The sequence below is a fragment of the Carcharodon carcharias genome, chromosome 6 (genome assembly GCF_017639515.1).
Source record: "Carcharodon carcharias isolate sCarCar2 chromosome 6, sCarCar2.pri, whole genome shotgun sequence".
Lineage (NCBI taxonomy): Eukaryota > Metazoa > Chordata > Chondrichthyes > Lamniformes > Lamnidae > Carcharodon > Carcharodon carcharias.
In genome coordinates this window covers 167,003,368-167,016,902 of record NC_054472.1, presented here as the reverse complement: position 1 = coordinate 167,016,902, position 13,535 = coordinate 167,003,368, and the positions used below count along the sequence as shown (strand labels likewise).

The following is a 13,535-nucleotide window of genomic DNA, read 5'->3' as shown; positions in this document are numbered from 1 at the left end:
AAAACCCATCTGGTTCACTAATGTCCTTTATTAGGTGCAGAAAATCTGCTGGCCTACATGTGATTCCTGACCCATGGCAATTGGGGATGGGTAATAATTGCTGGCCTAGACAGCAATGCCCACATCCCATGAATGAAAAAAAAATACAGCTACCTTTTCCTCCTGTCCTAGTTTTTCTGAACACTTCCTGAACCAGGAATGTTTAACACCCAGTTCTGCCCTTCCTTGAGCCAGGTCTCTGTTATAGCCACAACATTACATTCCCATATTGCAATCTGCCCTTGTAACTCCCCAATTTTATTTATGATACTCTGTACATTCACATACTTGCACAGGAACCTTGATTTAGACTTTATGACTTTCTCCCTTACTCTGACTGCACCTATGAACTTACTATTCTCTATACTCATGCCATCTGTCTCTCCCAGCATATTGTGCACCTTGGTACTGCTCTCAGATATTCTCTCCTGGTTCCCTCACCCCAGCCGAGTTAGTTTAAAGCCCTCTAACACCTGCCAACAGCACTAACAAAATGACCCGCAAGGAACTCAGTCCCAGTTCTGTTCAGGTGCAACCTGTCCGGCTTGTACAGCTGCCATCTTCCCCAAAGCCAGTCCCAGTGTCCTAGGAATCTGAAGCCCTCCCTCCTGCACCATCTTTCCAACCATGCATTCATCTGCTTTATCCTCCTATTCCTGTACTCACTTGCACGTGACACTGGGAGTAATCTGGGGATTACTACATTAGAGTTCCTGCTTGCTAATTTTCTACCTAGCTCCCTAAATTCTAATCACAGGACCATATTCCCCTTCCTACCTAAGTCATTGGTACCAATGTGGACCACGACCTCTAGCTGATCACCCTCCCCCAGAAGAATGACCTGCAGCCACTTGATGACATCCTTGACCCTGGCACCAGGAAGGCAACATACTATCCTGGAGTCACGTCTACGGCCACAAAAACACTTGTCTGTTCCCCTAACTAATAAATCCCCTATCACTATTACTCTTCCTTTCTTCTTCCTCCCCTCCTGTACAGCCAAACCACTCGTGGTGCCACAAACTTGGCTCTGACTGCACTCCTCTGAGGAACCAGCGCCCTCACCAGCTTCCAAAATGGAAAATAGATGTTCGAACGGGACTATAGGGGATTTCAGGCAGAGATGAGGAGAATTTGTTTCTCTCAAAGAGTTATGAGTCTTTGGAACTCTCTTCCTCAAAAGGCAGTGGAAGCAGAGTCTTTGAATATTTTTAAGGCAGCGCTAGATAGTTTCTTGATTAACATGGTGGTAAAAGGCAGTAATGTGGGGGTGAGGTTACATTGAGATCAGCCATGATCTTTTTGAACGGCAGAGCAGGCTCGAGGGGCTGAGTGGCCTACTCCTGCTGCTAATTCGTATGTTCATTATGTATGTTTGTATGTCCTGCATTCCCTGCCTGATTCTCTTGGACTGCCTGGCGGTCACCCATTCCCTTTCTGCCTCCAGGTTCTTAAGCTGCGGTGTGACCACCCCTCTGAATGTGCTATCAACATAGCTATCAGCCTTGCGGACGTACCACAGTGACTCCAGCCACCACTCGACCTCTGAACCCGGAGCTCAAGGTTCTGCAGCTGTCAGCATATGCACTTCCTGCATATGTGGTCATCTAGGACACTAGTAGCGTCCATGAGTTCCAACATATTACAGGACACACATTCCACTCGACCAAGTTGTCCTGCCATTCCTTAACTCTATTTTACTTTGGTTATTTATACTACTTTATTATACTGGCCCTGACTTTCCCTTGTTCCTGGTGTTTTGCACTTAAATCCAAGTATAGCTACTTTCTAAAAAAAAATGCGCTTCTCTAAATATAGTAATTTAAAGGCAGCCCCTAACAACCAATAAACTTCAGTTTTCCTGTGATGTCACTATTAGTTTTCTTTCACTCTCCTTTTGAATTCAGCGTGGGCTAGGTCCGAGCATCGGTCTGGTCCCACCACCTCTCTGACTCCCAGGTAAGTAGTGTAGGCCTCAAGTCTCGGTCCCGGTTTATACTCTCCTGCTCTGGGTTGCTTCCTCAAAGTCCCACCGCCTCTCTGACTCTTAGGTAAGTGGTGCAGGCCTCAAGCCTCAGTCCCAATTTATACTCTCACTCTGGGTTAATTCCTTGCGGGTCCGTTACCTCTCTGACTCCTAGGTAAGTGGTATAGGCTGCAAACCCCAGTCCCGATTTATACTCTTCTGCTCCAGGTTGCTTCTTTGATTGCAGGTCTGCCGCCTCTCCCAGATAACTGCATGGATGAGGAACTTTGGTTACGTAGATAGATTGGAGAAGTTGGGACTATTTTCCTTGGAGAAGGGAAGGTTAATTTGATAGTGTCATTCAAAATCATGAAGGGGTCTGGACAGAGTAAATAGGAGAACCTGTTCCCTTTTGTAGAAGAATCAAGAGCAAGAGGACACGATTTAAGATAACTGGCAAAAGAAGTGATGCTGACATGAGGAAAAATGTTTTCACGCAGCAAGAATGCACTGCCTTAAAGTGTGGTGGAGGCAGGTTCAATTGAGGCATTCGAGACGTATTTGGATTATTATCTGAAAAGGAAGATCGTACAAGCCTACGAGGAGAAGGTGGGGGAGTGGCACTTGTGAGAGGGTCAGCACAGACACGACAGGTCCAATGGCATCTTTCTGTGCTGCAACTATTCTGGGGTTTGGCAAAGTAGTTACTCTAGTCACTTCATTTACATGCCTATCCATTTTGGATCTTTTTGTTTCAAAATATAAAAATGTTATTATCTTAAGTCAACCAGGTAAAATAACGATCTTACAAGTAAGCTAATTAGATCTTCTTCTGTGTTATTGTAGTTTGTTCCTCTTGTGCGGGAGATTAAAATGAGGGGACATAATTAAAAATGAGATATGTCTCTTTTAAGGCAGACATGAGGAGAAACATTTTCACCCAAAGGGTCATTGGTGTGTGGGATTCTCTTCTCCAGAAAGTAGTGGAGACAGAGTTAGACAGATTGTTGTTAGGCAAGGGAATCAAGGGTTATGGGAGGCAAGCAGGAATATGGAGCTGAGACCACAACCAGGTCAGCCATAATCTCATTGAATGGTGGAACAGGCCCAAAGGGCCAAATGGCCTACTCTTGCTCCTATGTTCCTACGTGATTCTGTCGGTTTCTGAAACTCCCTTTTATTCTTTGGGCACCTCTGCATAAAGATTTTACAAAGTGTAGGAATTACCACCATCATCAGCTTGGACTGAATTGGTCTTTACTTTGTAATTAAGAAAAGGTGAAAAAGCCCTATCGTAATCACAATGAATCTTCTGCCCTTGTGCTATTGTTTCAACTTTCAGCTTCCCACAAAGACAACCACCAGGAGCAGAATGAGCCAGCACATTTGATCATTTGATTTTCATTCAGTGCACTCTTACCAGATGACACTTTGATTTGCTTCACTGGCACCTAATAAATAACACATTGGTACACCATATACACTTTCATCTTTTTCCTAAGTGTTGTTGAGTAATCTTAGGCAAATAAGCATTGCACACTGTCTGTAAAATAACTGTATCCATACCCCTCCCGTCAGATTAGGGTCCAACTTCTTAGCCAACAGCAGTCGAACAATTTCATCCTTTGAATGTGCTGCAGCGATGTGCAATGCAGTCCTTCCATCCTGAAACATGAGAATTAAAAGCATGTTACAAACAGGGTTGTGAAAACCAGGCCAGAATCTCTTGTGCTAGGACACCTGCTGCTAGATTTTCGAGCTGACAACGTAGCAGCGAGGGAAACCAGATACTGAGTGAACAGGGGCAACTAATGGGGGATCCCCTCAACCAGTCAAATTGAAGAATTAAGAAATGAACCAAGCTGAGACTGAGAAGGAATTGTCAATAGGAGTGCATGAACTCAATGTCAAGTCAGGTACCAAAAGAAAAATAAGAGGCGGAATTTGGCTGCTGATGGCAGAACAGGAAGTGGGCGTCACTTCCCCTCGTTCTTTGCTGTGTCCCATGTGATTACTGTCAATATTTAAAGTTCCAGTGGTGTGCATGGGAGGCATATGTGATCATGCAGAAGGGGAAGCTTCTCAGTGGTGAAACCCACCGTCAGCTGACAATGCAACAGCTACAGGTAGGATATAAAAGAGCCTCCTGGTCAAACAGGGGGGCTCTGCATCACAGTCAAAACTTTCCTGCCCAACTCCATTGCCCTTGACATAAGGCTTACTGAGAGCACAAAGATGGCATGGGTATTTTTTAAAATTTAAATTTCACATAAATATTTCACATTACTTCGGTTTCACAATATTCACGTATGCATCATCGTTATTTGTTCAGCCCAGCGTAGTCCGAGAGCTAAGTGTGCTGGCATGCCTCATGGCTGGCAGGCACTGACGGAGTTTAGGGACCTTCCTTTTTTATGGATGAGGTAATGTTGTGTTTTCACGTCCACACTTCATTGAAAAGGACATTATCTGAGGTCACTCTCAGTGGTGATAATTAAAATGTTGTAGATAAACTCAAAGGACTATAAGGACTCTGCCAGCTAACACCCTGAGAGGGACCCACATGCGGAAAGTACTGACACCACCTTTAGGCCCCTCATTTTCTTACCGTGGCTGACTGTTCCCACCAGCCTCCACCACACACAGGAAGCCAGGCTCTTCCCATTTCACTCCTCCAATTCCCGACCCCACCCTCTGTCACGCCTTGGATCCCTCTTCCACTCCTTCAAGCCCCCGACCTCACTCCACATCAACTGACTCCCACCGCTGACTCATCCTTTCCCAAGCCTCCTTGCAAGCTGGCATTCTCTCCCTGCTCCCCTCTCTTGAGCCACAGAGTTCAATGAGGAAAACCGCTGACCTCAGACACAACTGCACAAAGCCAAATGTTGCATACCACCTTTAAACAAACATGAACCAGGTGCCCCGAGATTCTCATGTGCTGCTGACTTTTACTGTGAAGGTAGGACAAAATGTTTAAGAAGTTTTAATATAATGAGTATTCATGCTACGCAAATGCATTATCAGTAGGAAACTGACACAAACGTGTCACTGAGTTAATCTCCAAATTTGAACCCGTTCTCAAGAAAGCAAATTTTCAACTCCTGCCTAATTAAGTAACATCTGCGCCAGACAAGTACCAGGCAATGACCATCTCCAACAAGGGAGAATCTGACCATCACCCTTGACATTCAATGGCATTACTATCACTGAATTCCCCACTATCAACATCCTGGGGACAGGCTTTGGGGAGTCAGAAGGCAAGTTGCTTACCACAGAAATCCCAGCGTCTGACCTGCTTTCATAGCCACATTATTTATTGCAAATGCTACTTGTGTGGTGCAAATGTTACTTGCCACTCATCAGCCCAAGTCTGAAAGTTGGCCAGGTCTTTTACATGCTGATACAGACTGCTTCAATATGTGAGGAGTTGCAAATGCTACTGAACATTAAGCAATCATCAACAACCATCCCTATTTCTGACCTTATGATGGAAGGAAGGTCACTGATGAAGCAGCTGACGACGGTTAGACCTAGGACACAATGCTGAGGAACTCCTGCAATGATGTCCTTTGGCTGAGATGATTTCCATTTTCCTTTGTGCTAGATATGACTTCAACCAGTGGAGAGCTTACCACCACCCCCCTCTCATTCCCACTGATTTCAATTTTACTAGAGCTCCTTGATGCCACACTCAGTCAAATACTGCCTTGATCAAGGGCAGTCATCTCACCTCTGGAATTCAACTTCTCTGTCCATGTTTGAACCAATGCTGGAATGAGTTCTGGAGCTCAGTGATCCTGGCAGAAAGCAGACTGAGCATTGTTGAGTAGGTCATTGATGAATAAGTGTGAGTTCATAGCACTATTAATGACACTTTCCATTACTTTGCAAGTACCAGCTGTGGCTCAGTTGGTACCACTCCCACCTCTGAGGCAGAAGATTCAGTTTCCAGCCCCACTCCAAGGTTTGAGCACCAGAAACAAAGTTGACACTCCAGTGTGGTACTGAGGGTGTGCTGCACTCTCAGAGATGCCAACTCTGGTGGATGTCCTGTGGCACTATTTCAAGGTAGAGCAGGGGAGATGTCCCTGGTGTCCTAGCTCACTTAATTTACTTCATAAAAACAGATTATCTGGTCATTAGCACATTGCAGTGTTTGGGAGTTTGCTGTGCACATAACTGGCAGCTCCATGACAACAATGATTACACTTTACTTCATTGATCATAAAGCACTTTGAGACATCCAGCGGTCATGAGAACCACTTTATAAATGCAAATCTTTCTTTTTTTTCCCACCTGCAAGACCGGTGTTTGCATCTAAGTTGGCCAGATGGGATAAAAATCTCTTCCACCTACTGACTTTCAGTAGTAGTGGCAGACACCGCTTTGGTTGAGTATGTCCAAGGTGTAAATGTTTTCAAAGGTCACACTTTTCACAGCTAAACTTACGCTAAGAAAATTGATTACAGTGGAGAAAAGGTGAGTGCTGCGGCCCCCACTCTCTCTGTTGTTTTCCCATAATCCTTGAGGCAAGGAGGATCCAAGATGTCATGGTAGCTTGGCAGCTGCAATGGATAAGTGTTATAGGGTTTTTCTCTGCTTTCTCCCTTTGCGGCAGTTCACTGAGAGTTTCTAGTCATGGCTTATGCCAAGATATGACTATGGGGCAAGGCAAGGAAGTAGGCCCCAAGAACTTCTTCAGCTGGTACTGGGATTGAACCCATGCTGTTGCTGTTATCCTGCGCCACACTCTTAGCTGACTGAGCTAAATGACCCCAATCCCACTGACTGTAAGGGTCATTTGTGACATGTGTCTGGATGGTTTCAGCTCAAGCTCTGAGTTGGCCACCAACATAAAACTGCCAAATCCATTAAGTTAAACAGTAAATCTCACTGCAATAGGCCACAAGGTTAACTGGTGTTGCAAATGGAAAACATTACACAAATGCAGTCAGGCCTGCTCTTCTAGGGTTAAGCTATGTGGGGGAACAGTAGACTGAATTTTTCTGTGTCAGAACATGTTCGACATGCTGACATTGAATGGGAATAATCCTTCCTTCACTATCTTAACAGAGGCACCAACCTGTTTGAGTTAATGCCTCCGTTAATCTACTAGAGAGGGGGATTCTCTATAGTAACATTTGCTGACAACACAATTTTTAAAAAATTCATCCTTGGGAAGTGAGTGTTGCTACTAAGGCCAGCATTTATTGCCCATCCATAATTGCCCTTACTGAGTGGTTTCCTAGGCTATTTCAGTGGGTAGTTAAGAATCAACCACATTGCTGTGGTTCTGGAGTCACATCTAGGCCAGATTGGGTAAGGACAGCAGATTTCCTTCCCAAAAGGACATTAGTGAACCAGATGGGCTTTTATAACAATTGATGATAGTTTCACGGCACCATTACTGAGACAAGCTTTAAGTCCAGACTGGGTAAGGGTGGCAGATTTCCTTCACTAAAGGACATCGTGAACCAGATCCATTAGTTTCATCAGCATTGTTACAGAGACTAGCTTTAAGTCCAGACATGTTCATTAATTGAATTTAAATTCCACCAGCTGCCATGGTGGGATTGGAACTTGCATCTCCAGAACACTAGGCCTCGAGGATTACTAATCCAGAAACATTAACACTGTGCTACCTTACCCCAGAATGCCTAATAGCCACTTCATATGGGGTACTTATGGCGGCAGCAGCTGCCCCTCCTGGATCAGTTTCTTCAGCCATCAGGAGGAGCGCACCACATGAAGCTACCCCATCCCCAGTGGATTTCATATTGCTGCATATCCATCATCTTACATCACTGAAAGAGTGCTGATGACGATTTCTGCCCAATTGCCACAAAGCGAGGCATTTGTTCTTCACATCTGTCACGTCAATGGTTCCAACATACGAAATGAGCTTGTGGTGGACAAGATGTTCATGGAACAGGATGATTTAAATGTAAAAGAAATTGTTTGCAAATAAAGCAGCTGCCTGCACTGCATTCCAGAGTGAAAGCACTGGTGCTGTATTTGTCTTGTCGCAGTTGAAACTGCACTCCTTGTTCCACCTGAAATACTTTAATAGACTGTCGAGCAGAAAACTGCTGTGACTTTGCATGAAACACTTTGGTGACCATTTTATATTGTACAGAACATACAGATCAAGTTAATGACCATTTTGGATTGAGTTCTTTTAGAATACAGTCAAGCAAAACCACCTAAACCATAGCCTACCAGTGAACTAGTGTTAGTAAAGGCACTGGGGAGAGATTCACTGTGTACCTTAGCACGCCATAAACGTTATTTTCATCAGCATTTGCTTGTCTTACCATCAGCAGTGTGTGAATATGTAAATTATTGGCTGCCAATTTCCTTTGAGCTGCTCCCATCCCATAACCATAGATTTGGCAGAAATCCAGATTGCGCCATTTTCTCCTCATTTCCAGTAAAGTTCAGTTGGTGGAGCAGCTTCGAGGAAATTCCTAGCCATTACTTCTGGGGAGAGGCCCGGTGTGCTTTCCAGGAATATATTGAAATGGAGAAACTGAGGGTAGAAGCCATGGTTCACAGTACAGGAAAACAGCTAGAGTAAAAAATGGAGAAGACATATTCCAAAGTAATGACTGGACGATGCCAAGCTTGGCTTTCCAAAACCTCAGGACTGTTGATAACAGGAAGACTGAGCTCTTGAAACTCTGTTGTCCGACATTATTACGTGCATGCTTCATGCTTTGTTCACTTATTAACTGTTTAGTTAAACCAGCTAATGCCTCCATTAAGATAAGAGGGGAAAGACAATGCTTTTGAAAACAAAAACAAAAACAGAATTACCTGGAAAAACTCAGCAGGTCTGGCAGCATCGGCGGAGAAGAAAAGAGTTGACGTTTCGAGTCCTCATGACCCTTCGACAGAACTTGAGTTCGAGTCCAAGAAAGAGTAGCATCAGCAATTCATATGCAAATATTCACACAACTTAACTTCAAAGCATGAGGAGTAATTTCAAGCATGTGAAGTATTTTTTATCTATCACCATCAGGCTAATTCTCTGATAAAATCAGTGTGAAAAATAAATTAAGAATTTTACCGATCACATTACTGGATCAGTTCCTGAGGTTGCCTTGGAAACCAGCCTGAAGAGGAGACCAGGGACTAATTATTTTACTTGTGAAGCCAGTTGCCAGAAACAGTAAATAATTAGCAGCTGACACATGATGGAAACAAAAGCAAAATACCTTGGATGCTGGAAACCTAAAATGTAAGCAGAAAACGCTGGATATATTCAGCAGATCAGGCAGCAGCTGCGGAGAGAGAAAAACAGCTAAAATTCCAGGTCAAAGCAAAATACTGTGGATGCTGGAAATCTGAAACAAAAACAGAAAATGCTGGAAAAGCTCAGCAGGTCTAGCAGCATCCGAGGAGAGAGGAATAGAGTTAACGTTTCGAGTCCATATGACCCTTCTTCAGAGCTCTGACGAGCTCAAAACGTTAACTCTGTTTCTCTCTCCACAGATGGTGCTAGAGCTGCTGAGTTTTTCCAGCAATTTCTACTTTTGTTAATGTTCCAGGTCGATGGTCTTTCATCAGATGCAGTCTGGCCTATTTTTATTACAATATGATGGATGTGGGCCAAGCCCTTTGCGAAGCAATATTTTAACTTGCCTTGACGCCCACATGGCAACAAATAAACCAGAAATAAACCAGTCTCTGACTTGTTCTGTCTCAACACAACGTGCTGAGGTTATGTCACTAAGCTGCCAATCAAAGTTACCATGTTGAATTAGATGCCACTCTCAGTATTGGAACTCATGGCACATACATGTTCATTCAACTAAGTCTCGGGCTGGGTACCTCAAATTGAAATTATCCAAAATCCAACAAAATACATTATCTCTAAGCTAACCCTAACATGCACAACTGCACAGCTTAATGACTGTGCTGCCTGAGGTAATTGAAACCTTGAAGTCATCAAGTTCAACAACCTAAATGACATTACATGTTAAGGGAAGATAACATTGCACCCTCCAGAGTTAATTCTTGATACACCTAACAAAAAGAAGAAAGAAAGACTTGCAATTGTAGAGCACTTTTCACTTTCTCAGGGCATTCCAAAATTCTTTACAACCAAGGAAGTACTTTTTGATGAAAGGTCACAAGCTTGAAACGTTAACTCTGTTCCTCTCTCCAGAAATGTTGCCTGACCTGTTGAGGAATTCCAGCATCTTTTGTTCTTAATTTCAGGTTTTCAGCATATGCAGTTTTTTTGCCTTTGAAATACTTGTTTGAAGTTTTGTCAGCTATTGTAATGTAGGAAACACAGAAGCTAATTTGTGCACAGCAAGCTCCCAGAAACTGTAATGAGATGATGAGTTCCTCCAGGGCCACTCAGCTTCTGACCTTGTTACAGCCTTCATTCAAACATGGACAAAACAGCTGAACTCCTGAGGTGAGATGAGAGTGACTGCCCTTGACATCAAGGCCGCATTTGACCGAGTGTGGCATCAAGGAACACCAGCAAAACTGGAGTCATTGGGAATCAGGGGTAAAACCTCTTCAACACAAAAACAGAATTACCTGGAAAAACTTAGCAGGTCTGGCAGCATCGGCGGAGAAGAAAAGAGTTTAACTCTTTTCTTCTCCACCGATGCTGCCAGACCTGCTGAGTTTTTCCAAGTAATTCTGTTTTTGTTTTGGATTTCCAGCATCCGCAGTTTTTTGTTTTTATCTCTTTGTAAAACCTCTTCACTGGTTGGAGTCATATCTAGCACAAAGGAAGATGACTGTGGTTGTTGGAGATCAGTCATCTCAGCTCCAGGACATCACTGCAGGAGTTCCTCAGGGTGGTGTCCTCGGCCTAACCATCTTCAGCTGCTTCATCAATGACCTTCCTTCCATCTTAAGGTCAGTTCGCTGATGATTACGCAATGTTCAGCACCATTCATGACTGCTTAGTTATTGAAGCAGTCCATGTTCAAATGCAGCAAGACCTGGATAATATCCAGGCTTGGGCTGACAAGTGGCAAGTAACATTTGTGCCTCACAAGTGCCAGGCAATGACCATCTCCAACAAGAGAGACTCTAACCATCGCTCCTTGACGTTCAAAAGCATTACCATCACTGAATCACCCACTATCAACATCCTGGGGATTACCATTGACCAGAAACTGAACTCGACTGGCCATATAAATACTGTGGCTAAAAGAGCAGGTCAGGGGTTAAGAATCCTGTGATGAGTAACTCACCTCTTGACTCTCCAAAGCCTGTCCGTCATGTATGCACTGGAGAGCTGCTTTGGGCTGCAGTAGAGTGCTTAAGTTGGAGTTTGGTGACTGAGGGAGGTCGGTGAGGTGGGGATGAGGTGATCCTTTGAGTACAGTGAGTACGGTCGGGTAAGTATTTACTACTTTTATCACTTATAGTTCTTAAGGTCTTATTTTGTGGTTCATCGTTTGTAAGGGCTAAATTCTGTAACAACAAGGAGCAGGGAAGAAGGGCCCTAGAGTGATTGATATTAAAAGGTTTAATTTAATTTAAAGGGGGTCATGGCAGGAGAGCTCAAAGCCATGGTGTGCTCCTGCTGCTCTATGTGGGAAGCCGGGAACATTTCCAGTGCCAGTGGCCAGCATGTGTGTGGGAAGTGTCTCTAGCTGCAGCTCCTGGAAGCCCAGGTTTCAGAGTTGAAGTGGTGGCTGGGGACACTGTGGAGCATCCATGAGGCAGAAAGTATCGTGGATAGCATGTCTAGAGAGATGGTCACACCACAGGCTAAAAGCCCACAGGCAGGAAGGGAACGGGTGACCACCAGGCAAAGCAAGAGGACTAGGCGGGCAGTGCAGAAATCACCTGTGACTATTCCCCTGCAAAACAAATATACCGCTTTGGTTACTGTTGGGGGGAATGGCCACTCAGGGGAAAGCAGCAACAGCCAAATTTGTTGCACCATGGTTGGCTCTGTTGCACAGGGGAGGAGTAAAAAGGGTGGGAATGCAATAGTTATACGGGGTTCAATTGTAAGGGGAATAGATAGGCGTTTCTGTGGCCGCAAACAAGACTCCAGGATAGCATATTGCCTCCCTGGTGCTAGGGTCAAGGATGTTTCAAAGCAGCTACAGGACATTCTGAAGGGAGAGGGCAAACAGCCAGTGGTTGTGGTACACATTGGTACAAACGACAGAGGTAAAAAAAGGTATGAGGTTCTAAAAGCAGAATATAGGGAGTTAGGAAGCAAGTTGAAAAGTAGGTCCGCAAAGGTAGTGATCTCAGGATTACTACCAGTGCCATGTGCTAGTCAGAGTAGAAATAGCAGGATATATCGGATGAATACGTGGCTGAAGAGATGGTGTGGTTGGGGGGGGGGGTCAGATTCCTGGGACATTGGGGCCGGTTATGGAGGAGGTGGGACCAGTACAAACTGGACCGGTTATGCCTGGACAGAATTGGGACTGATGTCCTGGGGGAATATTTGCTAGAGTGGTTGGGGAGGGTTTAAACTAAAATGGCAGGGGGATGGGAACCTGTGCAAGGAGTCAGAGGAGGGGGAATCAAGGACAAGAACAAAAAACAGAAAGGAGAATAAGAAAGGTGATAGGCAGAGAAATAAAGGGCAAGAATCAAACAGGGCCTCAGTGAAAAATAGTGGGAACGGGACATGTTAAAAAGACAAGCCTTAAGGCTTTGTGCCTTAATGCGAGGAGCATTCGCAAATAGATGTAAACAGGTATGATATAGTTGGAATTATGGAGACATGGCTGCAGGATGACCAGGGATAGGAACTGAACACCCAGGGGTATTCAGTATTTAGGAAGGACAGGCAAATAGGAAAAGGCCGTGGATTTGCATTGCTGGTTAAAGAGGAAATTAACGCAATAGTGAGGAAAGATAATAGCTCCAAAGCTGTCGAATCTGTATGGGTAGAGCTGAGAAACATTAAGGGGCAAAAAACATTAGTGGGGTTGTATATAGACCCCCAAACTGTAGTGGTGATGTTGGGAATGGCATTAAACAGGCAATTAGAGACACATGCAATAAAGGAATATCTGTAATTATGGGTGACTTTAATCTGCACATAGATTGGGCAAATCAAATTAGTGACAATGCCACAGAGGAGGAATTCCTGAAGAGTATACGGGATGGTTTTCTGGACTAATACATTGAGGAACCAACTAGAGAACAAGCCATCCTAGACTGGGTACTGTGTAAGGAGAAAGGAATAATTGGCAATATAGTTGTGCGAGACCCCTTGATGGAGAGTGACATAGTTGATTCGGAGACTAGGGTCCTGAATCTTAATAAAGGAAACTACGATGGTATGAGGCGCGAGTTGGCTATGATGGATTGGGGAACGTTACTTAAAGGGATGACAGTGGATAGGCAAATGTTCAAAGAGCGCATGGATGAACTGCAACAACTATTTATTCCTGTCAGGCGCAAAGTAAAATAGGAAAGGAGGCCAAACCGTGGCTAACCAGGGAAATTAGGGACAGTATTAGATCCAAGGAAGAGGCATACAAATTGGACAGAAAAAACAACAGACCTGAGGATAGGG

The 13,535-nt window shown here is 44.3% G+C and overlaps 1 protein-coding gene across 1 annotated transcript in view; it reads right to left on the bottom strand.

Annotated features, from left to right (window-relative positions):
* trpn1 (transient receptor potential cation channel, subfamily N, member 1) overlaps positions 1–13,535 on the bottom strand; it is a 326,508-nt gene that overhangs the window by 277,520 nt on the left and 35,453 nt on the right. Inside the window, exon 4 of the mRNA XM_041189307.1 lies at positions 3,572–3,670. Within this exon, the coding sequence (XP_041045241.1) occupies positions 3,572–3,670 (99 nt within the window). The remainder of the gene's footprint in view (positions 1–3,571; positions 3,671–13,535) is intronic.